General features: G+C 41.4%; 1 protein-coding gene across 2 annotated transcripts in view; it reads right to left on the minus strand.

Annotated features, from left to right (window-relative positions):
- The window catches only part of CUL4A (cullin 4A), a 69069-nt gene that overhangs the window by 22824 nt on the left and 21440 nt on the right, over positions 1-24805 (minus strand). For both annotated transcript variants that reach the window (XR_012900369.1, XM_075918528.1), the window contains 8 exons: positions 24476-24549; positions 24090-24252; positions 17693-17782; positions 16184-16266; positions 12369-12436; positions 10243-10361; positions 4901-5093; positions 3295-3399 (listed from right to left, as the gene is read on the minus strand). Coding sequence is in view for 1 of the 2 variants with exons in the window: in XM_075918528.1 (XP_075774643.1) it covers positions 3295-3399; positions 4901-5093; positions 10243-10361; positions 12369-12436; positions 16184-16266; positions 17693-17782; positions 24090-24252; positions 24476-24549 (895 nt within the window). In the remaining variant the exon portion in view is untranslated. The remainder of the gene's footprint in view (positions 1-3294; positions 3400-4900; positions 5094-10242; positions 10362-12368; positions 12437-16183; positions 16267-17692; positions 17783-24089; positions 24253-24475; positions 24550-24805) is intronic.

Below are 24805 nucleotides of genomic sequence, written 5' to 3' on the forward strand. Positions count from 1 at the left end.
CTACCCAGGAGAGATTCAAATGCCGCCTGATTAGCAGAGCACCCACAGCCAGCAGCATGTGCACCACCAGTAGAAACACATCTCCACATGACTCTCTGCACATAAAATTTATTCCATGCATGGACTGAAAAAAATAAATTAGAGGGAACATTGCTGGTTACCCCCAGTGTTGAAAGACCTGGAATAGAATATCCTTCCTGACTGACCACTTGTGTTGGACAAGTTCCTATGGAGAGAATCTGCAATAATGTTCCTCACTTCTGGAATATAAAGCTTTTAGTAAGACATTGCTTCTTATAGAGATTCCATGGACAGATTGTTTTTTAGAGCAGCTGAGATGACCCTGCAATCCCCTTGCTTGTTCAGATAAAACATGGTAATGGTATTGTTCATCAGAACTTAAACCAAGTGGTTCCTGATGGTGGATATAAACGTCTTGCAGGCTTGATGCATACCACCGGAAGTGAGAGATCCTTCAAAAACTATAGCCAATAATTTTTCTCTGTACTCCTCAGACAACTTGTCTGTAAATTTGGAGACCGCTGGCCAATTAAGAAAAGTGTATTTAAAAAACAGTACCTGATAATTTGACACATATTTGAAGGCTGGTAGTAGCATGGTCCATATATAAGTCCAGTTTTTAAACTCCTTGTTGTTAGTGTCCCTGAATTGAGACTGCCTGGTACACTTAGCAGTATCCATAATCTCAAGGGAGTCAAGAGTTAGTTGGTAAAGAAATAATCAAATTCTTGCAGTGGAACTTTAGCACCGTTGACTGTGGGTGGTATAGAAGCTGGCATCTGACAGAGAGATCTGACTGATGCCAGCAAAGGCTTCATTAATGGGAAGGATGATTGTTTTCAGAGCAGGGATCTGTAAGATATATAGGAGCTTGTATGGTTATCTTGTGCAAGCATCACCTGTACTCCTAAAGACATGGCCACCCTTCTCATAAAGCCCTGGAATTTTAAAATCTTCCAGAAAAGATGTTGATTCCAGGGTGACAGCCTCAGAAAAAATGAAATATTAGGGGTGGGAAGACATGAAAAGATTTCCCCATTATTTTCCCTTCTTATCTAAGTTCCAACAAAGGAAGAGGCTAAGGGATCACAGAAGGGGCTTCCCTATATGTTGATGGTGTAGATTAAGGTGATCTTGTAGACTAGAACTCAGATGGAGGTTTAGACCTCCTCATAACAGTTCAAGATGTCCCATAAGGTCACTGGAGATGTTCCTTGTAAGAATGTCAGTCCTGACTTTCAGATTTAGTATCTCTGGAACAAGTTCTGTAAAAATGATCTAAAAGATGTTGAAGGAGATCTTGGTGTTGGATGGTTGAGTCTGAAGAGATGCAACTCTCCGTAGTAAATGGAAAAGCAGTCTCTGTCAGCGTTTGGTGGGTCTCCCCGATGGCACTGACACAGAAGCAGCCTCTGAAGAAGTAGATGGCAATGGGTAAGACAGCTGGGACATCAAGATAGGTGCCAGTTGTGCCAATGGAGCCTTAACATCACAACAATTTTGTGGTTTGGATTTTCTTCTTAATTTATTGTGATATGGTTGTTTCCCTCTTCAGTGTCCAAGTGTGGCTGTTGACTTAATTGCCCCTTCCTGCCCTTGGTCAGCTGCAATTACTGACACAAAATTGTATTTGCCAAAAATACTATCATCGTCCCTCCTGGAGTCTTGTCTATTAATACACAAAATGGGTCCTTATGCATTTCAGAAAACCCCTTCTGTACACGTCACCTCCTCTGGCTTTTCGTATACTTCTCAGTAGGCTCTGCAAATAGTCTTTTGAAACTTAAGACATATATGAATATCCACAGATCTTCACCCCTTCCATTGGGGCTTCTCCAGATCCGCTCGTTAGATCTACCACTCCTTGGAGCAGAGGTACTAGGAATATGATTCAGATTCAGTGTTCTCTTTTCCTCCACGCAAAACATGGCTCCTTCAAAGTATTATTACCCCAAATCTTGGCAGACTATCACTGGGATCCGCCAAGAGGAACTCAACATTGCTGCAGCAGTTCTACTTCAGATCTCCCAGCACACAGACTACCAAGAACTCTCTGAGCTTCGCTCTCACTGATAAAGTGGTTTGGTTATATAGAATAGCCATGCCACTTTATTGTGGGTGAAAAGCTCAGGAGAGAGCAGGGAGTGCTTGGAAGATAAGATGGGGAACAGCTGGTAACTACAGGTCTCAGAATATCTGTCCTTAAAGGACCAAGGCGTAGAAACTTAAATGCTCAGTAAGACCTACCCTTAAAGAGCCAGCCATGTCCTGCTATGACATATGTATTAGTTAGTAAAAAAAAAAAAAAAAAAAAAAAAAAAAAAAATTATTATTCTGACCTACTCTTTCAGTTCATTTAAAAACTTTAAAATACAGATATGCATAATATTAAAATAAAAATAATAAATGGAAAATGTCATGGTTTCATATTTAGCATTTCAAATTTAGAAAGGTTAATCTCTTAGCCTCAAGAAATATATACTTCCTTCATCGCTTCTGTTGGGATTTTCTTAGGGTTTGACAAACAATAATCAGTCTCCACACGTTTGCTGTCCAGACTGCTATATTCAAATAATTCTGGAAAAATATTTCCATAGCAAGAGCAAAGAGGGGTTTAAAAAAAAAAAAGCAGGCCTGCCTATATCTCTTATATAAAATGCCCAATATTAGAAACTGCTCTAGTTAGACAAAAACAGCTTTTCCTCTAACTCAGATATTTAAGATTTAGACCCCATTTTCCCCTAAAACAGCCAACAGATAGTTTAATTAGATGATATGGTGATATGCTTTTTCTGCTGTTCATTTTAGTATAAATGTCCAGATCATGTGGTTATCCTTATATTGATTGGTAGAGTTCATTCTCGGAAAGTGCATGGCATTAAGATGTCAAGCACTACAGTGCCACTCTCTCTTCTCTGTACCTTGATTTATTGTTTGCATCCTTATGTAAAAGAAGGATGGTGATGAAAAGGATGAGCTACTGTGTGCAGGGCTCCCACATAATCTTATCTGAGTGGCCAGGGGAGGGAAACAATGAGGGGAAAAATAATATCAGTGACACTCACAGTTTCTGGTCAGAGAACAGTTTTAACCTTTGGTCTTTATGCAACTAACATCAGCCTCTCTAATTTTGTAGTCCCAGCCTATAGACTCTTAAACATGCAACAAGTTTGTTACTGCTGCACTAAATCAGTTAACAGTTCTAGCAGTAGCACTAAAGATCATCTTAATCACATCTGTTTTAAACCCTTCTTACACTTAAACATTTCTTACCATGAATGAATCTGAATATTATCATGATTTTGTCAAGGATTCTTTCTAGCTCTTCATCAGTTGCTTCCTTATTTCCAGCTCTTAACTTTGAATCCACATGTTTTGCTATAAATAAATAAAAAAGTTGAGGAGCTTAAAATAAAAATGCCTCTAAAATTATTGTAATGTTTCCACTTCTAATATTACTAGATATTAAAGCACTGGTGAAATGCCAAATATCCTATTTTGTAATCGGTTATCCCGCCTCAAAAGTCAGAGTAATTATATTCAGGTATTACATTTTTAGTGAAAAATGATGTCACAAAGGAACCGACAATGATAAAGACAACAAATTAGCTTTAAAATTAATGTACTAAAACACTAGAATTTTCATGTTATGTTCACTACAAGAACATTACTTGTTGATAGACAATATTTGGAATTATACAATGCATAAGAATGTATAACATGAGAAACAAAAATAAACAACACAAAGACGACTATTTTTGTAGGCCTTTACCATGTCCTCTGGCTCTCACCAAAACTTAAACAGAAGTGATGCTTTCAAGTTAGTAGCTTGATAATGGCAGAGAGAAACAAGATTACACGATAAATTTTAATTGAAGGTATAGAAAGCCATACAAATAGCCCTACTCTGAGTCTCTAGGTTACGTGTCAGTGGGATGAGAAGGAAGCCATTGTAACAGCTGAGGATATAGTTTCCACAAGTGGCAATAAGCCCATATCACTGCTCGCACATTCAAATAGTATTCAGTCATCTCCCCTACATAAGGGTATTACTTATAAAGCCATTTTTCAGGTTAGCAAGAAAAAGCAAAAGAATATGGTATAGACAGAAATGTGCAGATCCTCAGCTAATGTAAACTGTAGCTCCACTGACTTCAAAGTCAGAGCTATCACAATTTACACCACCAGTGGATCTGTCCTCATATTACTTATTCTGAACATTTTAAATATTTTTTTTCTAATGTACACCAAATGATTACGCTTCCCTTTTCTGATTAGAAGTCCTGAACAATTTTCTTCTTTACAACTCAGTCTTCCTGTAACTTAATGCTTTTAAACTGATGTTCTCCTGAGTTTAGCTCAGGAGGGAAAAACAACCAGCCACTCAAATCCCACTACTCCTTCCTTCCTGGGCATATTTTTCTTATCGACTGTCAGTCTGTATGGGAAAATGATGTTTTAACATCAGTATGAGCCTTATCCAAAAGACATACCACTATTCTATTCTGAAGTAGTTACATTTCTTTTATAATAGCTCCTCCTTCCCCTTAGCAACTCACCCTACTTTAGAAAGTTAGCCATACAGGTTTCTAAGCATCTGTCAGCACTATACACAGTGCAGGCAAGTAGGGATGCAGCAATAGCAAGAGTTAACATGCCTCTTCATGTGATGTCTTGCAAGCAAACACCTGACATAGAATATCCAGACTTTTACCTGAACTCCACAACATAGCCAGATTAATTTTTGCCTAACATCTCCAAATCAATTCTTCTAGTGGGCTATGCATTGTATTACTATTACAACAGCATACTCAGTATGCTTTATCTTATTATGGTTTCTATAGGTTTTATAAATATTTTACAGAAAAATATATTATACCTATCAATTCTGCAGGCTTATTTGGTCTCTTGTTGATAAATGTTTCAAAGGATTCCTTCATCAAGTTTACAAATTTCTCATTTTTCTGAAAGCACGCTTCTATGATATGGTCCACTTTATCCTTAAAATCTAGTAGCTCTTGCACCATATCCTTGTCCTTTTCAGGATTAACCACTATTGTTGTCCCAAAGTTCTGTAAAAACAAACACTTTTGATAATCAGATACTTCATTGCTACCTGTCTCCCCTCACAGACACATACACCCTTATGAAATTCAGCAATTGGAAAAATTTATAATAGAGGTACTTGACATCTTAAAGCTGTTCAAAATGATGAGATGCATTGACATTTAAACACAAAACTAAAAAAAAAAAAAATCCAAACACACATTAATGGATTTCTAACAGCAGTGTTTAAGAGTTCACTTACATTTAAAATAAAAGTTACATATTTGACGTTGTTACACACACACACACACACACACACACACACACACACACACACACACACACACACACACACACAATTGAATACACAATTTATATTAAAAAATATGTGGGAAAGTGTAGAAAGAATGTTCAGTGTAATAAAAAACTGTGTGCAACTTCCAAGATTCTAATGTCAACAAGGGCTACAAATGTGGAGATACAGAGCCACCACTAGATGGGGAAAAGGGGGAGGAAGCTATTGACATGTGAAGACAAAATTTTTGCTTTATCAATTTTTAATCTTATCTTGTTTCTACCTGTACCCAGCTCTTCAATGGAATTACAGGCAGTCCCCGAGTTACGTGGATCCGACTTACGTCGGATCCCTACATACGAACGGGGCTTTTCTCGCCGCGGAGGACGGGGGCGGCGGGACCGCAGCGCTTCTCGGCGGTCCCGCTGCCCGCATCTCCCTGGTCTGCTGGGGGGGGGGGGGGGGGACGGCGCAGCTAGCTCTGCCTCGGGCTTCCTGTAGTCAGCCGCTGGTCAGTTTCAACAGTGGCTGAATCTGGACGCCAGTTCTGACTTACATAGAAATTCAACTTAAGAACAAACCTACAGTCCCTATCTTGTACGTAACCCGGGGACTGCCTGTATAACACTGTTTGTTGCTGAATCAGACAATTTACATAATAGTATTTGATTGAACTCCATGTAAGACAGTTTAAGAAAGTTAGCATCTTATATTTGTCACAAGTACAGTGACCAGATTTCCATAGTGAACAACTGGGACAACTGCACAGTGGCAGCAGGAAAGCAGTTTCATATTTTCCATTCATTACTATCTCAGCCACTGTAACAGCTGGCGGAAAAAAGACAGCTCAGACCTCCCTCTTAACATTTAAGTAGACATAGCAATAATTCATAGCTACGATCCTTGATACAGTGACTTGATCCTGCCAGAAGCCAACCCCTCATAGGGCATGTCTAAACTACGTTGTTATTGTTTTTCAAAAGAGGATATGCAAATTCCACGGGATTTGCATATCTTCTTCCAATCTCACTTTCAAAAGAGGATCTTTTGAAAATGAAAGTAGTCTGGATGCAGTTTTTTGGGGAAAAACCCCTTTTTTTAAAAAAAAACTCCATGTAAACCTCCTTTTTTTTTTTTTTTTTAAAGAGTAGGTTTTTTTTGAAAAAGCGTTTTTCCCCCCAAAAAACTGCGTCCAGACTACTTTCACTTTCGAAAGATCCTTTTTCAAAGTGAGATCGGCAGAAGATATGAAAATTCCCGTGGAATTTGCATATCCTTTCAAAAATTCTACATAGTTAGGCATAGCTATAATGTCCACACACTCCATACCTCTATCTATCGGTAGGTATTCACATGGCACACATTACTGTAGCAGCTGAACAATTTATAATCTTTAATGTGCTTATCCAGACAACACCCCAACTGGTAGAGAAATACCACTCCCATTTTATAGATAGGGACAAGAGGCTAAGCGACTTGCCCAAGATCAGAGAGAGAGAGTCTGTGGCAGAATAGGGATTTGGTCTCAGGTGCTTTAATTCACCCTGTACACTCTCTCACGGTATGTCTACACTACAGCGTTATTTCGAAACAGTTAATTCAAAATAAGTTATTTCAAAATAACGTGTCTAGACACAAAATGCATTTAGCGCATCCACACTAAGTGGATGCTGAATAGCATTTAAGGCCGGCCGGAACCAGGTCCGGCAGGGCATCAGGTCAGGAGTTACTGTGTGTGGCTGCTGCCTGAGGCCTGTGCTTAAAGGAACCCCCCGGACAGCAGATTCTCAGGTTTCTCTGCTTGCTTGCCTACCTCGATGAGGGACAGCAAAGCATTTTGTCCCTCGGGACACCACAGCACTCTGCATCATGGAGCCGGAGCTGCCTCTGGGCACTCGGGTGCTTCTCTTGGACATGTTGCTGTGAGCCTGGCTGCACTTTCTGCAGGCTGCCATCCAGGAGGTCCTTCGGGAGGCTGTCAGTGTCCAGGAGGCCCTGCGGGAGAGCTTCCACCCTGAACTTGCCTCCCTGGTCTGCCCCACTGGGGGCTTGTGCCTCATTCCTCCCTCACATCCTTCCACTTACCCCTCCCTAACCCCCCTTCCAACTAAAATACAGGCAGTCCCCGGGTTACGCGGAGCCGACTTACGTCGGATCCCTACTTACGAACGGGGCTTTTCTCGCCCCAGAGGACGCGGGAGGAGGGACCCCCAGACGCGCCACGGTCCCGCCACCTGGGTCCTCCACGGCTTTGCTCCGCATCTCCCTGGTCTGCTGGGAGGGGGGGGGGGCCAGCAGACCAGGGAGATGCAGAGCAAAGCCGCAGAGGACCCGGGCGGCGGGACCGCGGCACGTCTGGGGGTCCCGCCGCCCGTGTCTCCCTGGTCTGCTGGGGGGGGGGGGGCGCAGCTAGTGCGCCTTTCCCCCCCCCCCCCCCCCCCCCCCCGCAGACCAGGCTTTTCTCACAGACGACTGAGGTAGAGCAGCTGCGGCGCTGCCGGTTGGTCCCGCAGCGCCGCTCCTCAGCGCTACTGGACCAACCCGGCAGCACCCCAGCTGCTCTGCCCCAGGCGTCCTGATTCAGCCGCTGCTGGTCAGTTTCAGCAGCGGCTGAATCAGGACGCCTGGGGCAGAGCAGCTGGGGTGCTGCTGGGTTGGTCCAGTAGCGCCGAAGAGCGGCGCTACTGAACCAACCCAGCAGCACCCCAGCTGCTCTGCCCCAGGCGTCCCCAAGTCAGCCGCTGCTGAAACTGATCAGCGGCTGATTCCAGGAAGCCCGAGGCAGAGTTGCTCTGCTCCGGGCTTCCTGTAGTCAGCCACTGGTCAGTTTCAGCAGCGGCTGAATCTGGATGCCAGTTCCGACTTATGTACAAATTCAACTTAAGAAGAAACCTACAGTCCCTATCTCGTACGTAACCCGGGGACTGCCTGTACACATATTTTCATGAACACAAACTCTCTTTATTTAACGAGACTGGGGGAAGGAGGAGGGAAACGAAACGCTGGTGAGACTGGGGAAAGGAGGCGGGAGAGGGGAGAAGAGAGAGTGGGTGAGGGGAGGGGGAAACCTGGGAGGAGGGAGCTGGAAGGGGGAAGCAGGGTAGGGGAAGCTCAGGGTTGGGAGTCTCACCAGACCAACTTGATTTTAATGCAAACCTGCTCCTGGGTTCACATGTGGCCTTTGTTGGTCAGGCTGGCAGCTATCCTGCCATAGACGGCTGCATTCCTCCGTCTAGTGCGGAGATCATGGACGTTGGAGGCATCCCTCCCAAACCTGAATAAGGTCCATGATCTCCACCCTGGACCAGGAAGGTGCCCTCCTTCTCCGGGCCCTGGCAGGCTCCTGGGAGCTGGCAGACTGCTCCTGGGGAGCAGTGGAGGGCTGGCTGCCAGTGGCTTGCTGGCTCATGTTTTGGGGCCACTGGGTCAGGGACAGTGCCTGCTGGCTCTGGGTTGGCAGGCTTGGACCTGGCACAGACACTGTGGCCAGAGTCACCCTTCAAGGGCTCCAGGGAGGGGAGAGGGAGAGGAATGCTCTTAGTTGAGGCTGGAGTGGCCACCAGGGCATCCTGGGAAAGCTGGAGGCCCCCTATTTCGGTATAAGTGTCTACACAGCACTTATTTCCAAATAGCTATTTCAAATTTGGCATTATTCCTCGTGGAATGAGGTTTACTAAATTCGAAATAAGCACTCCGCTATTTCAAATTTATTTTGAAATAGCGGTTTGGCTGTGTAGACACTAGGAAAGTTATTTCAAAATAACTTTGCTGTGTAGACATACCCTCAGAAACCCAGGACTCACCTTCTCTAAAACTGTCAAACCTTCCTCCCAGTAACCTGACCCCTCCCCCCATCTATTCACCTGCACCGCTGATCAGTTTCCTTGTGTGTTCTTGGTTTCTTGTACTCTACCTCAAAATATACACATTAATTAAAACTCAACCCCTCCCACCCCACCACTCTCTTTTGGTCTAGTCCTAACATCTGGGATATAATCAACTTTTCAGGGGCATCAGATCATCCTAGTCACATGGGATTTTCTCACTGTCTCAAATGCCCATCAGCCCCTCTCCTACCTTGGAGGCCATAATCGAGTGGTTAGCATTTGGGAAACCAAGTGCATAATGTTTCTAATGTGCCTTCCCTAATCCTACCTCACAATATAAGACATGTGATTCCAGGAGTTTCACTGCAACGTTTTCTTATAATATAGTCAGCCCTAGCTTAAGGCTACAATTAAAAAGCATCTCCAAGTGTGCTAGACTGCATGTTCTTCAGGATGAATACATGACTAGCACAATATCTAGTTGTACAATGAAAGTGAGGCCTCTAAGTTACGTTCATCTCATGTTCAACATAACTTAAAAAACTGTTTAGCCTGTTAACCCTTATAACAAGCAGCAGTTATTTATAGCACAACAAATCTGCAACACTGATAGATGTACTGGTCAAGTTCTGATGTTCCAGTAGTTTCACAGCACTGCGATTAGAGTGTCTGGAGGAACAGAGAACTATTTATTTTGAACCAAACATAGCCAACTTTCCAGCCCAATGTTTTCTCAAATCATAAGTAGATCTATTTTTAAAATCCTGTTTGTATTTTTGTTCTTTTTGGGAAAAGAGTTCCCAAACATGATTTTTAAAATCAAAATGCGTATACACTGTCACTTCTAAACATGAGTTTTCAGAATATTGTTGAACAAAATGTGTGCATTAACAAACCAAATAAAAAATCCACGTTTCTGCTTAAAATATAATTTTCATGAACACAGTTGAGTGTTTTTTGCTTCTCATTACTTAATTTTTAGAAACCAAGCAGTCACTCCACTGTGCACAGCATATATACGTGGACAGTAAGATGCAATAATGTTTGAAATACCTTGATGTATTCACTCCAGTTTTGCAACAGGATCTGCTGCCCACCTTTTACCCGGCTGAATAGCTGGTATGTCTGGGTGAGATCTGATATTCTGTTTTCATCAAGCAGATTATCAAGTCCTAAAATAAAATTTTAATAATTTAATCTTATCTTTAACTGCAGGCATATCACTAAATTAAAGACAGAATAGAGGGTATGTGGGCTCTGTGATATAATCAATACAATTATAACATTACAGCAGATTTCTTTTGTAAAAAGGAGTTATGATCAGTACTGAAAAGTGTCTCTGGACTAGATCCAAAGGGATTTAGTCACCTAAATGCCACTTTAGGCAGTAAAGTCCAAAATGTAGATCCTCAGTGTAACATAATATTCCATAGGCTTTATGAAAATGTATCTGACTTAACAGATGTGCTTAATGCAAAATAGTTCATGTCGGGTATCACTAAAAAGGTTTTGATCTAGTAAACATGATTATCCCATTCATATCCATGTATCATTTTGTAGATGAAGTTAGGAATACTGACTCCATTCCTTTGGTTTTGGCTCAATCCCACTGCTGATACTTCAGGGACTACAATGGAAAAGCCAGATAAAACTTGATGGCTCAACAGTTAGTACCATGGACTCTGAAAAGGCTTTGCCTTCCATAATGCTACTGACTCATGGCTGATGACAGAGTCAGGTGATTTGGTCACCTGAAACTAACCAATTCCTTCGTCTGATAAAATGTTCCACAGGAGTATTCAAACAAAGGTTTCCCACCTTATGGAAATTCTACTTAAGGCAGGAAAGGAAAACAACAATTGTCTTTAGCTTGCTTCAACTTTGCTTCCCCACCCCAAAAGATACTTGCAAACATCTGGGAACAAAAAGAACTGTAACTAAAAGGGTGGGGGAAGACCTGCTGGGATAGTGAAGGATTCTATCTGAAATAATGTCTAGAGTAAGAAAGTATTAATAGTAGCCATCTTCTTTAGTGAATCTACTTAGATTGCATGGTATGTATTATTTTCTTAGTAATCTGTTTTGTTCTGTTTGCTACCTCTCTGACCACTTGAAATACAGCTTTTCTTGCAACTGAAGTGCCTCATTATGGAGAAATCTCTCTTCCTGGCTTCTCAGCTCAAATCATGGACCCTCAGGACACTGGTACCTTATGGCAGCCTCTGACAAAGGTTCTCCTCCACTCTCGCAGGCAAAAAAGTACTCCGCCAAGAAGGCAATAAAAAAAGCGGACTCCAAACTTAGAAGCTCATTTACCGACTCTGCAGACCCCATCACTACCAACCATGCCAAGACATTGCAGGTCCCAGATAGATACTACAGGAGCACAAGACCCTAAGCTGACTAGCTCAGACAAAGACAGCAAAGGGAAATCAATAGTGTCAGAGCCGATAAGGCAGGAGTATATAAAATACAGTCTGCAGGCTGGATCCGTCCCACCAAACATTCAAATCTGGCTCACCACAATATTCTGGGCCACCATTGTCCTGAGGCACAGCGGGACCCTCGGACAGATTTCCCACCTGCTGTGCCCCCAGATGCTGCTCCAAGTGGCCAGCTGCTCAAGCCAGCATGGGTGTGTCTGCGCAGAGTATGCACATCGGAAGAAGGCCTGCACGTGCTGCCCCTGCCCCCAGCACAATCCAGAGGCCCTCTTCTCCCCAAAGGGTGTGCCATACAAAGATGCACACAGTGGACCCAGCAGCTGGCCATTTTGCGTGGCATGTGGCGGTACAGCAGGTGGTGAGCCTGCCTGAGTGTTCCGCTAGACTACTGGCTGAGAACCGACCTACACTAAGCATCTCCTGGACAGAGCCTGCAGTTGTCACCCCCTCCTGCCCTGGTCACAACCTCCTTTCTGCCCCTCAAACTCCTGGCCCAGGTCACAACCCAAACCCTCTGCACTCCCTCCTGCATTGCTGCCCAGGTCACAACACCCTCCTACCCCTGGTCGCAACCCAAACTTTCTGCACCCCTCCTACACTGCTTCCCCAAGTCAAAATACTCTGTTCCCAAACCCCCTTCCATACCCTGGACCCCAATCCTGTGTTCCTGGTCATAACTGTAGAGTATGAGAATCTGTCCTTCAGTGTAGATTACAAGAGTTAAGAAAGATATACCTTTTTGCAAAATAGCTGTTAAGTGTTCTCCTAGTAATTGCTTCTCCACACAAGCAATTAGTAGTTTCCTATATAAGGCAATAAAGAGCAAGTAAGAAATACTGCACAGTTTAAGGAGATTACTCTCTTATCAGGATACCTATGTGAATAACTCCCATCATTAAATGACAAAACATCAAAAAATTACAGTTTATTTTAATTTTGCAGTCTGTATTTTACATAAACAAAACATTCTTATAGATAAACTCAACATAAAATGCTGCAAAAATATATGCATTTAAGAAATGATAGTTTTATTTATATTAATTTAAAAAGTAAAAGCTCTTACTATTATTCATAACACTTAATCTTTAAAACTGTTCTAATTTTTAATATTTCTTATCTTTTTTCTATAAAAAGAAAAAGTAAATGGTTCTAAGCTAGAACCTCAAAACCCAACAACCCACATTAGCGTGGTTCAAAATTGAAACTCAAATTCTGAACTAAGATTTCGTAGTTAAAGCAGCATACTTATGAGCTGAACGGAAATCCAGTATCAGACCACCAAATTCTGGAGGAAGATATTAAACTTGGTTCTGAATTTTGCAATGTAGGCTCATCTCTACTTTCCACCCATAATGCAGATTACTTACTTGCTGCATTTGACGGAGACTGGTCGGTTTCCTTTTCTGGGTTTTATGTATTACTGAAGTGGTGCAATATTTAGGTTGCAAATACTGCTGAACATTGTCAGCAATTTTTCAACGTACCATAAAGCAAACCAACCAAACAAAAATGCTAGCTTTATTCTCATATATTGCAAGCTCATAAATCACAGAATAATTGTATTGGTCTTAAGATTTATAAAACCTAATTTATTCCTGATATATAGTGTCATACTCATGTTGGTCCCAGAAGGTGCATCTACACAGCACCGTTACCTTAAAATAAGCTAAGCAATTTGCGCTATGCAAATTGCATAGTTTATTTCGATCTTATTTTGAAATAGCTTATTTCAAAATCTGATGCTGTCTACACAGCGCCAAATTTCGAAATAAAGTACTATTCTGAAATGTCACTTATCCTTTGTGCAATGAGGCTTACAGGGATGTCGGAATAGCGAGACTATTATATTTCAATATAACGAGCTTACTCTTAAGGCGTGGAATAGCTATTTCGGGATACGAGAGGTATCCCCAAAGTGAAAGAGTGAATTCCTGATAGAGTGTATTCTATCAGTACTTTACCCAACGTGTCCTCCATTATTTCTGATGTTATTTTTGTCCCTGAAAGATCATATCTATCCCAAGTACAAATCTAATTAGGGCTGCCAAATAATCACTGTTAACTCAAATGATTAATTCAAAATTGTGATTTAAAAAACAGATTAAGTGCAGTTTTAATAACTTTATATTATTTATTTGCACTGTAAAATGATGAAAAATAGTATTTTTCAATCCTCCTTATACAAGTACTGTACTACCATCTCTTTATCACTGAAGTGCAACTTACAAATATAGATTTTTGTTACATAATTGCCATCCAGTCTTTTTTATTGTTTTTTTGGTAACAAAACTGGGGCATTTGTCCCACTTGCTATTGCCAATTGGTCACCAGCTGGCAAGAGTGAACTGGACAAATGCACAGTTTTTGGTACAAAACTAGGATGTGACCCCTAGTAGTGCATGGAGCAATGTTCGGGGGGGGAGGAGACGGGAGGAGTAGCAATGCTAGCCCTGTGCGAGGAAGGTTCAGGACAGTGACTAGGGCAAGGCCAGTCCCATGCAAGCAGACAGCAGAAGGTCTCGGGCAGCCTCACAAGCAAGGAGTAGAGGTGGGCCTTGGACTGGCCCTACATGGGTGGGCTGCATGGAGGGCTTGGGCCAGTTCTACCCACAGGGAGGAGAAGGGGCATTGGACCATCCTTGTGCAGTGTCTCATTTACCTTTGAGAAAACATGGTCACTGTAGATGACCCAGGACATGTTCGATTTCAGAAAATTTTCTCTGCAAATTTGATAAAACACAAAGGAAGTACCAATGTGAGATTTCTAAAGATAGCTACTGCACTCAGTATAAGGTTTAAGAATCTGAAGAGGCTTCCAGAATCTGAGAGGGATGAGGTATAGAGTAAGTTTTCAAAAGTCTTAAGAGAGCAACATTGGCGTGGAAATTACAGAAATTGAACTCCCAAGTGGAATCTGACTCAGATGATGAAATGTCTGCACTGCTTTGGATTGTTATTGAGCAGAATCCATCATCAGCATGAACGTATGTCCTCTGGAATGGTAGGTGACGCATGAAAGAACAAATAAATCTTTACAACAGCTAACATGTAAGTATCTTATGATGCCAGCTAAAACAGTGCCATGCGAACGCCTGATGTTTTCACTTTCAGGTGATATTGTGAACATGAAGCAGGCAACATTATCACCTATAAATGTAAACAAACTTGTTTTGAGTGACTGAACAAGAAGTAGAACTGAGAGGACTTGTAGGTTCTAAAGTTTTACATTGTTTTATTTTTGAGTGTAGTTTTCTTTGTTCATAATTCTACATTTTTAAGTTCAACTTTCATAATAAAGAGATGTACTACGCTACTTGTTTTAGATTAATTAAAATATTTCTTTTGTTTCTTTTTTACAGTGCAAGTATTTGTAATAAAAATAAATATAAAGTGAGCACTATACAATCAATCCATGTTCTGTGTTGCAATTGAAATCACTAAACTTGAAAGTGTGGACAGCATCCAAAAATATTTATATAAATAGTATTTTATTATTAACAGCATGATTAATCATGATATTTTAAATTGTGTGATTAATTTTTTTAATTGCTTGACAGCCCTGAATCAAATACATATCATTTTTTTACTTTCTTTAATGTTCTAAAAGGATGGGAAACACCTGAGGCATGAGGATCACTAAAGGAGACAAACTTCAGATACTGTAAATACAACTTCTTAAATGGATCAAAGGAAAACAGTGATGATTTATGCCAGGCTCTCTCATTTTTTCACAGAACACTCTGACCCACAGTAGGTCCAGAATTTTGGTTTCATTAGGGTTCGAGTCTACTCTTTTTAAATTGTACTTTAAAGCCATGATTCTGCAAATATTTATGCATGTTTTTAAATTCATTCTTGAGAGTAGTCTCATGAAAATCATTAGAACTAACTGTGAAATAAAATCAATCTGGAAGAAAGAATTTGCAAGATTAGGGCCCAAATTAGAATTTTATAATATATAGAAGTTGTTTAAAAAATATTAGTGTGCATAATACAAATATTACAGTATAGCTCATGATAGATGATTTTAAGTAATAAGAATCAACAGATAATATTTAAATAAAATTCACCATTATAACACATGATCAAATAGCCTAGTCAGATAGCCTAGAACAGGTAATAAAAGTGGATTGATATTTTCAATAGTGCTCAAGAGTGATAATACACAACAGTTTCACTGAGCAACAAGCACCTTCCCTGAGGCAATCTGGGCTAAACGTCCTTATCAGTGCATGAATGGTTAACCCTACTACTATTTTAATTGTCCAAATGATGTATTATGTAATAACAATTCAAAGATCTCAAAAACTTCAACTCATGTTGCTAGATCTTTCCAGATGTTTTCTCTCCAACTTTTTTCTTTTTCCTGTTGTATTTTAATCAAAATATGTAGCCTTCATAAAACAAAGTTTTTATAGTTAACTCAATATTACCCTTATATGTATAATTGAATAATCCTGTCCTCTTTCAAACAATGGATAATCACATTGCTTTATGAATGGATAACAAAGTTTGGCCTATACTGAAAATGGAAGAAAAGTTGTACTCACTGTGTGCTGTGGTCTAAATATGTTATTACTCGGTCTCCTTCTTCTTCTAAACGTTTGTTTACATGGTGAAGATATTCTGGGACCTAACAAAAGAAAAGTATATAACATGTATAACCTTATTATCATTACAATTATGTTACCTATATATTAGCAAAGTACAGATTAAACTTCTCTAGTGCAGCACTCTCAGGACCTGACCAGTGCCGAATCCAGAGAATTTGCCAAACACAGAAGGTCAATATTGTCTTGCAGCATTACCAACACTTCCACTGCTTATTGGACTCTTAGAAGACATTAAGAGTACGTCTAGACTACAAGCCTCTTTCAAAAAAGAGCATCTAGACTACAAGCAGATTTGCTTTTTCGAAAGCGAGTCTAGATGCTCTCTTTCAAAAAAAGGCGTTATTCCTCGTAAAATGAGGTTTATCATGATCGAAAAAACTGCCACATTCTTTCAATTTACTTTCAAAAGAACGCGGCTGCAGTCTAGGCACAGGTGAATTTTTACGAAAAAAGGCTACTTTTTTCGAAAAAGTCTAAACATACCCTAAGGTTTAAATCAGAGCTAAATAACAGCACAGAACACTGAAAACCAGGACTGGTGGCTGTAAACAAACTTTATGGGACTGCCAGAAACTTGGCCACATCTATATGATAAGCGGACATCTGGCTAACTAAAATCACACCCGACTATAGATGTTGCTAGATCAGAGAGTGCTGGACTAGAGAGATTCAATCTGTACTAACAAGAGACCAACAGAGAAGAAATTAAGGATGGACTAATCCTAAGAAACATGGTTGTGACATGGTAATTTATATCAATCGCATACACTTTTTGCAGAATATTTGTGTTGAGTCAGTTAAATTTCACAACCCTCATTTGGGAGAGCCAATACATTTATATTAACAAAGGGACATTTGTTTGTTGGACATTTTCGGAAATATCTAAATTTCTGGCCTATCAACAGGACAGTATCACTTTAACCCAAGAAAATACAAAACTGTCTTGGTCTATTGAATAAACAAGACTTTTTAAAAAAAACTGCTTAGTTAGATATTAATCTAAGAAAGACAGAAATGATGTTGATACTTTCATAGCTCTTATTATTGTGCTCTCCAACAGCATGATTTTGATTAAATTTCACTGGGTTCTCTTTCATTTCTAGTCCTATAGTTAAAGCAGTAGTTTTTCAATCATTTTAAATTTGTAGACCCCTACAAAATTTCAAACGAGGTGTGGACCCTTTTGGAAATCTTAGACATTCACAGACTATTCAAAGAAAATAACCACAGACTTAAAGAAAATTCAACATTGTGGATTCAAATTCTCCCTCTCAGTTACACCAATGCAGCTCACACTGAAGTTCATGGAGCAGTACATGTGCAACTAAATGCAGATCTAGGATCCCATGGTCTTTTCTTTAATTTTAATATAGATTTGGACTTCTTACAGATTATAACATTTGCACTATACAAAATTCCTAGTGCTCATTAACACTGTTTATTTACCTCTCTTTCTTGCATTAGCCTTTGGCCCTCTGCTGCATATAAACAATTTGTCTCTTCCAAAAACTTCTGTTCAAATGATTCCTTGTAAACCTAGCAAAAAATTAAATTATTAGTTATTTATTAACATCATGCTTACAGCTGGCTTTATTTCTTGTAGTTGGCAAGACGAAAGAAAATACACCACAACACAAATTGTTTGTCCACAAGAAAAGTGCCAGGTTAACAATACTGGATAATAAAGTTCTTAGTTTATTCACATAACAGGTACTGAATGAGCAACTGCAATGGGAGCTTTCCCACATCATATCATTAGTGTGCTTCAATCAGGGATTCGGCATCTGATTTATGTAAATCAATGCACTTCTGTTTCAATCACACAGACATCAGAAGCCAATATAAACACAATTATGGGACCCCAATCCTGCTTACATTCCTACAGAGAATGCAATAGTCCCAAATTAGTGAAATAATAGGACACAACTGGTAAAACAAATTTGTTGAAATGCTAGAACTAATCAAGAACAACAATCTCCAAAATAATCGTCGTCCAAGAAATCTAGGGTCTGTCATCTTGCTTTAGCTCACTGAAATAAGTGAGGTGTAAATGAACTAAACTAAAACTAACAGGAACAATCAAGAGCAATGAACCCTTGTGAACCAGCTATTTCCATGCTGATGCTTGTTAAAAAATAATGCATTAATTAAATTTATAACTGAACTCCTTGTGGGAGAATTGTATGTCTCCGGTTCTGTTTTATACACATACTGACATATATTTCAAGTTATAGCAGTCTCAGATGATGACCCAGCACGTTTATTTTAAGAGCACTGTGTCAGCAGATTTCATAAAACACAATGTGAGATTTCTAAAAATAGCTACAGCACTAAACCCAAAGCTTAAGAATCTGAAATGCCATCCAAAATCTGAGATGAGCGAGATGTGGCACACGCTTTCAGAAGTCTTAAAAGAGCAAAGCTCTGCTGATGGCATCCAACTCAAATGATGAAAATGAACCATGTGTGTTGGTCTGCTCTGTTTGGATCATTATCAAGCAGAATCTAGTACAGGCTGGACCTCCCAAAACTGGGACTCCCTCGTCTGGTAACATCTGTAGTCTGGCAGGACCATGGGTGTTCCTAGATCAGGGAGTCTTGACTGGGAGTACCAGTGTCAAAAGGACTGGTGGCTCAGAGACCAGCGAGGCTGGTGCTGGGACCAGCACCAGAGTGTCGGTAGTGCGGCAGGGGCAGGGGCAGGGGCAGGGGCAGGGGCAGCACTAGTAACAGAGCCAGGGACATGGCAGTTGTGGCAGCCCCGATAGCAGAATTGGAATCAGGGCCGCGGCAGCTGATAGTAGGGCTGGGACCAGGGCATTCCAGATTGCCAGGATCGCAGCAGCACAGTAGCCCAGTGGTGGGGAAGGGGGGACCTGGAGCCAGCAGTGGGAGGGGAAGGTGGTCTGGGGAGCGAGTAGCAGGGGGCCTCCTCTGGTCTGGCAAATTCCCTTGTTCGGGACCACTCAGGTTCCAAGGGTGCCAGACCAGAGAGTTCCAACCTGTATAAGCATGGATGCATGTCCTCTTGGATGGTGGTTGAAGCATGAAAGGACACATGAATTTTTAGCACATCTGGAATATAAATATCTTGTGACACTGACTACACTAGTACCATTTGAACACCTGTTCTCACTTTCAGATAACATTGTAAATAAGGAGCAGGCAACATTATGCCCTGCAAACTATAATCAAACTTGCTTTCCTGAGCGATTTCTGAACAAGTAGGGATGAGTGGACTCGTACGTTCTACACTTTTATTTTTGAATGCAAGGGTTTTTTTGGGGGGGGGGGAGGAGGGCATAATTCTACATTTGTAAGTTATGTTTCAAGATAACCAGATTGTACTACACTACAGATTGAATCTCTCTAGTCCAGCACCCTAGGGACCTAATCAGCGATGAACCAGATAATTTGCTGAACCACAGCATTACCAACACTTCCACTTATTGGGCTCTTAGGAGACATTTAGGGGTACATTTGAGCACAGAACACCGAGAGCCAGGACTTGTGGCTATAAACCAACTTTATGGGACCGTGGGAAACTTGGGCACACCTGTGATAAGGGGACATCCCACTAACTAAAACCATGCTGGACCAGACAGTGCCAGACAAGAAAGGTTCATACCATTTTTTTTCCTTTTTAAAGTACAAGTATTTGTAATTGTGACGGCGCGTTGGGGTTTTCCCGTCTTCTCTACCCCCGAAATGGCACGAACAGACCCCCCCAGCCAGTAGAATAGAGGGAGTTTATTGCTTCTCCAGGATACAGCACAGCACAGATGTCATCTGGTTACAGGAACTGGGGCTAAGAGGCCTCAGTGCCCCCCCTTGAGATGGGGGGTGGCTGGGCCCTACAATCCCAGCCCCTCTCCCCAGCTCCTTCTCCCCTGCTTCCCAGACCGAAACTAACTAACTCTCTTCCAGCCCTGCCCCCCAGCCAGGGACGGCATTCCATCTTCCTTTGTTTCTCTCCCTGGGGGGTAGCTGGTCAGACAGGTTGAGAGACCCTCTTTGCATAATGACTCATCCCCTGTCCTGCTGGGCCGTGGTACAGACAGCAGCCAGTGGGGGTTACCACAGCCCCAGCATAGCAATCAGCAAGGTACCCCCACTACGCCACAGTAATAAAAAATAAATATAAAGTGAGCCCTGTACAGTTTGTATTCTCTGGTATAACTGAAATCAATATATTTAAAAATGTAGACAACATCCTGAAACATTTAAATAAATGGTGTTCTATTATTACTTAATAGTATGATATATTGCAATTAATTTTAATCACTTGACAGCAATAAAAAAGAAATCTCTCTAAACTAAAACTCCAATCTATCCACTTATTTAAAAAATTATATGCTCAGTTTTATTTTACTGAATAATTTACTACAATATTCATGGCTTGATTTTGCGAATGAAGATTTAGGAAGGGGTTTGTCCACATCTGATGCAAGCTCACTGGTGACTGACGAGTCCAAGGCGGGACAGGCAGATTCGGCCGCAGTGGCAGCAAGGGAAATTCTGTTCTGAGTTTAGTACTGCGGTGTTACAATTCTTCCTCCATGTCCTTTTGTCCTCAAGACCAGCCCTACGTGTATTCTTGAAGGAGGAGACAGCCTGCTGAATGGTGCATCTCCAGGCCTCTCGTTCCGAGGCTAAAGCAGACCAATGGCGGTGGTCAATATGACAGACGCCAAGGGATTTCTTCAGAGAGTCCTTGTACCTCTTCTTCGGTGCTCCTCTGTCGCGGTGGCCAGTGGCGAGTTCGCCATACAGCACAATCTTGGGCAGGCGATGATCCTCCATCCTGGAGATGTGCCCTGCCCAACGCAGCTGTGTCTCCAATAGGATGCCTCGATGCTGGTAACCTCCGCCTGTTTGAGGACTTCAATGTTGGTGATGAAGTAATTCCAGTGGATGTTAAGGATGGTGCGGAGGCAGCATTGATGGAAGCGCTCAAGGAGAGGCAAGTGATGCCGGTAGGTAACCCATGACTTGGAACCGTACAAGAGGGTACTCAGTATAACAGCTCTGTACACACCAATCTTTGTGCCTTTCTTTGAATGCTTGTTGTTCCAGACTCTTTTATACAGCCTTCTGAATGCACAGTTTGCCTTTGCCAGTCTGTTATCAATCTCTTTATCGACCTCGGCATCTGAGGAAATAATACACCCCAAGTAGCTGAACTGATGAACTGTCTTCAGCTCTGACTCACCAATGGTGATGCAGGAAGGGCGGTAATCTTCCCAAGGTGCGGGCTGATAGAGAACTTCCATTTTCTTCAAGCTGACTTCTAGTCCAAAGAGTTCAGCAGCCTCTGCAAAGCAGGATGTTATGCACTGCAGCGCTGTCACCGTGTGAGAAACAAGGGCAGCATCGTCAGCGGAGAGTAATTCTTGGATGAGTTGCCGCACTGTCTTAGTATGGGCCTTTAGTCGCTTCAGGTTGAACAGACTGCCATCGGTACAGTATCGGATATAGACACTGTCTTCATCATCAAGTTCTACTGCAGCTCTTTGGAGCATCATACTGAAGAAGATCATGAAGAGAGTCGGCACGAGGACGCAGCCTTGCTTTACACCGTTGCGTATTAGGAAGGGCTCTGAGAGGTCAATGTCACGTCTGACTTGGCCACGCTGGTCTTCATGTAGCTGGATGATCATGTTGAGGAACTTTGGGGGACACCCTAGTCGCTACATGATTAGCCACAGACTTTTTCTGTTCACAGTGTCGAACGCTTTGGTAAGATCGACAAAAGTCACGTACAATCCCTTGTTCTGTTCCTTAAACTTCTCTTGTAGCTGTCTAAGAATGAATACCATATTGATGGTGCTCCTATTATCTCTCAAGCCACACTGGCTCTCTGGAAGGAGTTCTTCTACAATGGTGGGCACCAATCTGTTGAGAAGTACTCTTGCAAGAAGTACTCCCGCGCGAGAGAGCAGAGTTATCCCCCGGTAGCTGGAACAGTTATCCCCCTTGTTTTTGTACAGAGTGACGATGACTGAGTCACGGAGGTCCTGTGGTAGCTTGCCTTGTTCCCAGCAACAGACAAAGAGCTCGTGGAGTTTGGTGTGCAGCGCTGGGCCCCCATGCTTCCAAGCCTCTGGTGGAATTCCATTGACTCCTGCTGCCTTGCCACTTTTCAGCTGTTTAATGGCCTTGACAGTCTCCTCTAGAGTAGGAATCTCATCCAGGTCTATTTTCTCTGGCAGTTGTGGGATACGATGGATTGCTGAGTCTTGGACCATGCGGTTGGCGCTGAAGAGAGTCTGGAAATGTTCCGACCACCGGTTCAGGACAGACACCTTGTCTGTGAGGAGCACTTGGCCATCTGCAGAGTGCAAGGGACTCTTGATGTAATGCGAAGGGCCGTACACCGCCTTCAGGGCTTCATAAAACCCTCTGTAGTCACCGGTATCCACGCAAAGCTGAGTTCTCTCTGCAAGTTTGGTCCACCATTCGTTTTGAATCTCTCGAAGCTTGCACTGGAGATTGCTGCATACAAGGCGGAAGGATGCCTTCTTATCAGGACAGGACGGCTGAGCAAGATGCGCTTGATGGGCGGATCTCTTCCTCGTCAGCAATTCTTGAATTTCCTGATTGTTTTCATCAAACCAGTCTTTTGTTCTTCTTAGAGGAAAACCCTAGGACATCTTCAGAGGTCTGCAAGATGGTGGTTTTGAGGTGTTTCCAAAGAGCTTCTGAAGAGGGGTTTGTGGGACAGCTGGGATCCTTAAGCCTCGACTGAAGATTGGCCTGGAAGTTACCTTTCACTTCAATTGATTGGAGTTTTCCAACATGGAACTTCTTCCTTCCCCTCTTTGGCTTGGCTTTGAAATGGAGACAGAGTTTACAGCGCACAAGGCGATGGCCCGTATGACACTCCGCGCTGAGCATTACTAGGCAATATAGTCTTACTCCAATATAGTTTTAATGGAAAATGAATTATGGTGTAGAGAGCCACCGAACAGTTATATGTACAGCTACTAAATTTAATCGTGATCCTTGTCATGATCATGAGGGTTAGCCAGCAGCCTGGGGACTAAGGGGTTAACTATGTCCCTTACTTAACTAAATAGATTTAGCCAATAGGAATGCTGGTAGGAATTTCAAACTGGGACAAAGGAAATTTTGGTTTTTCCCTCTGTTGTCCTGGGCAGTAGTGTCTTTCCAGCTATTGAAGGGGACAGGATGTCTCCCTCTAAGAAAATACTCTTCGCAGTTTGTAAGTAGGATAAAGTTTAGATAAATCTATTTTATTGTTTTATGGTTTGGAAAATAGGATCTCGTGTCTGTGCATTTAAAAATGGGTTTTGCTCTCCTTTGTAACTAAGTTCCTGGCACATGGTAAATTTCTCCTCCATGAGTATATTATTTTGTTACTGTTCCATCTAGTCATTATGCTTGCAACAGGAATATTATGGTGATAATAAAAGTTCGATAAGTTAATTAAAAGTTTATTTTTATTTACCTGGTATTGGTTAATTTTTGTGTTCAGGTTTGTACTTTAGGGCCGGGATTTCCTAAGTGATCTCTCCCCTGATTTTTCACATCAATACTTGGGTGGTAGCAGCAGAGATTTTATTCCCAAAATCTAGGTTGTTAAGATTTGGGGGGGGGAAGTTTTATATCAAAGCCTGGTAGATAAAGTTTTGGGGTACTTTTGCTGGCCCCCTCTTCTGCATTTATCGTACCAGAGTGGGGAAGGAGCCATGACAATCCTAAAGTATGTTTTTAGTTCAAAGAACAGAAATTAGAAAAAAGTTACTCTTGTAGGACACGGAACAATCAGAAAGGTCTGTCTTTAAGCATGACAGCTATTAGTAAGGTTTGATATAGTTACCTGTAGATCAGACAGCATGCTTAACAGACTTCGCAACAGGCTTCTGTCCACAGTTTCACCATTCCGTTCCCGTTCAATCAGCAAGAGGATTCCATCAATGGTCTTGTTTTGAACAAATTTATCACTAATAATGTGCTTTCTAAAAAGCTCTAGCCCCATATCCCTGTATAAATATTAAAAATAAAAAATTCAGAAATATAACTTAATTTATAGAACATTCACACACTAACTCCATGCATTTACATGAAATTTTCAGAAATGAGAGATGTTACATGTATTACATACACAAAATGTAATCAGGGGAAAAACAATGTTTATTCTTTACAAAACAACAACAAATTCAAGTTTAACAATTATGCTAGCACCATACTTACACAAATACCTACCATATAGAAGGAAGCATTGAGTTCTGAAGCACGTATGTACGATCCAAAAATAAGAAAATGCTTCTAATCATGATCTGCAAATATAAAACAATGACAAACTCAATTTGCCTATTTACAACCACACATAATTGTATTTTATATTAGGATTTGTGATAGTTAATTGACTTGTTAGGTATCTTAATTATGCATTCTAATTTTTGCACATATTAAATCAGATGTTTTATAAGGGTAATCATTTTTTAAAATTGTGGATCTTGATACCAATACTGTCTAAGCACAAACTGTATTCTAAGAGGTATCCCAAATAATTCTACACCCAGTTATTAATTT

This window comes from Pelodiscus sinensis, chromosome 1, assembly GCF_049634645.1.
Source record: "Pelodiscus sinensis isolate JC-2024 chromosome 1, ASM4963464v1, whole genome shotgun sequence".
NCBI lineage: Eukaryota > Metazoa > Chordata > Testudines > Trionychidae > Pelodiscus > Pelodiscus sinensis.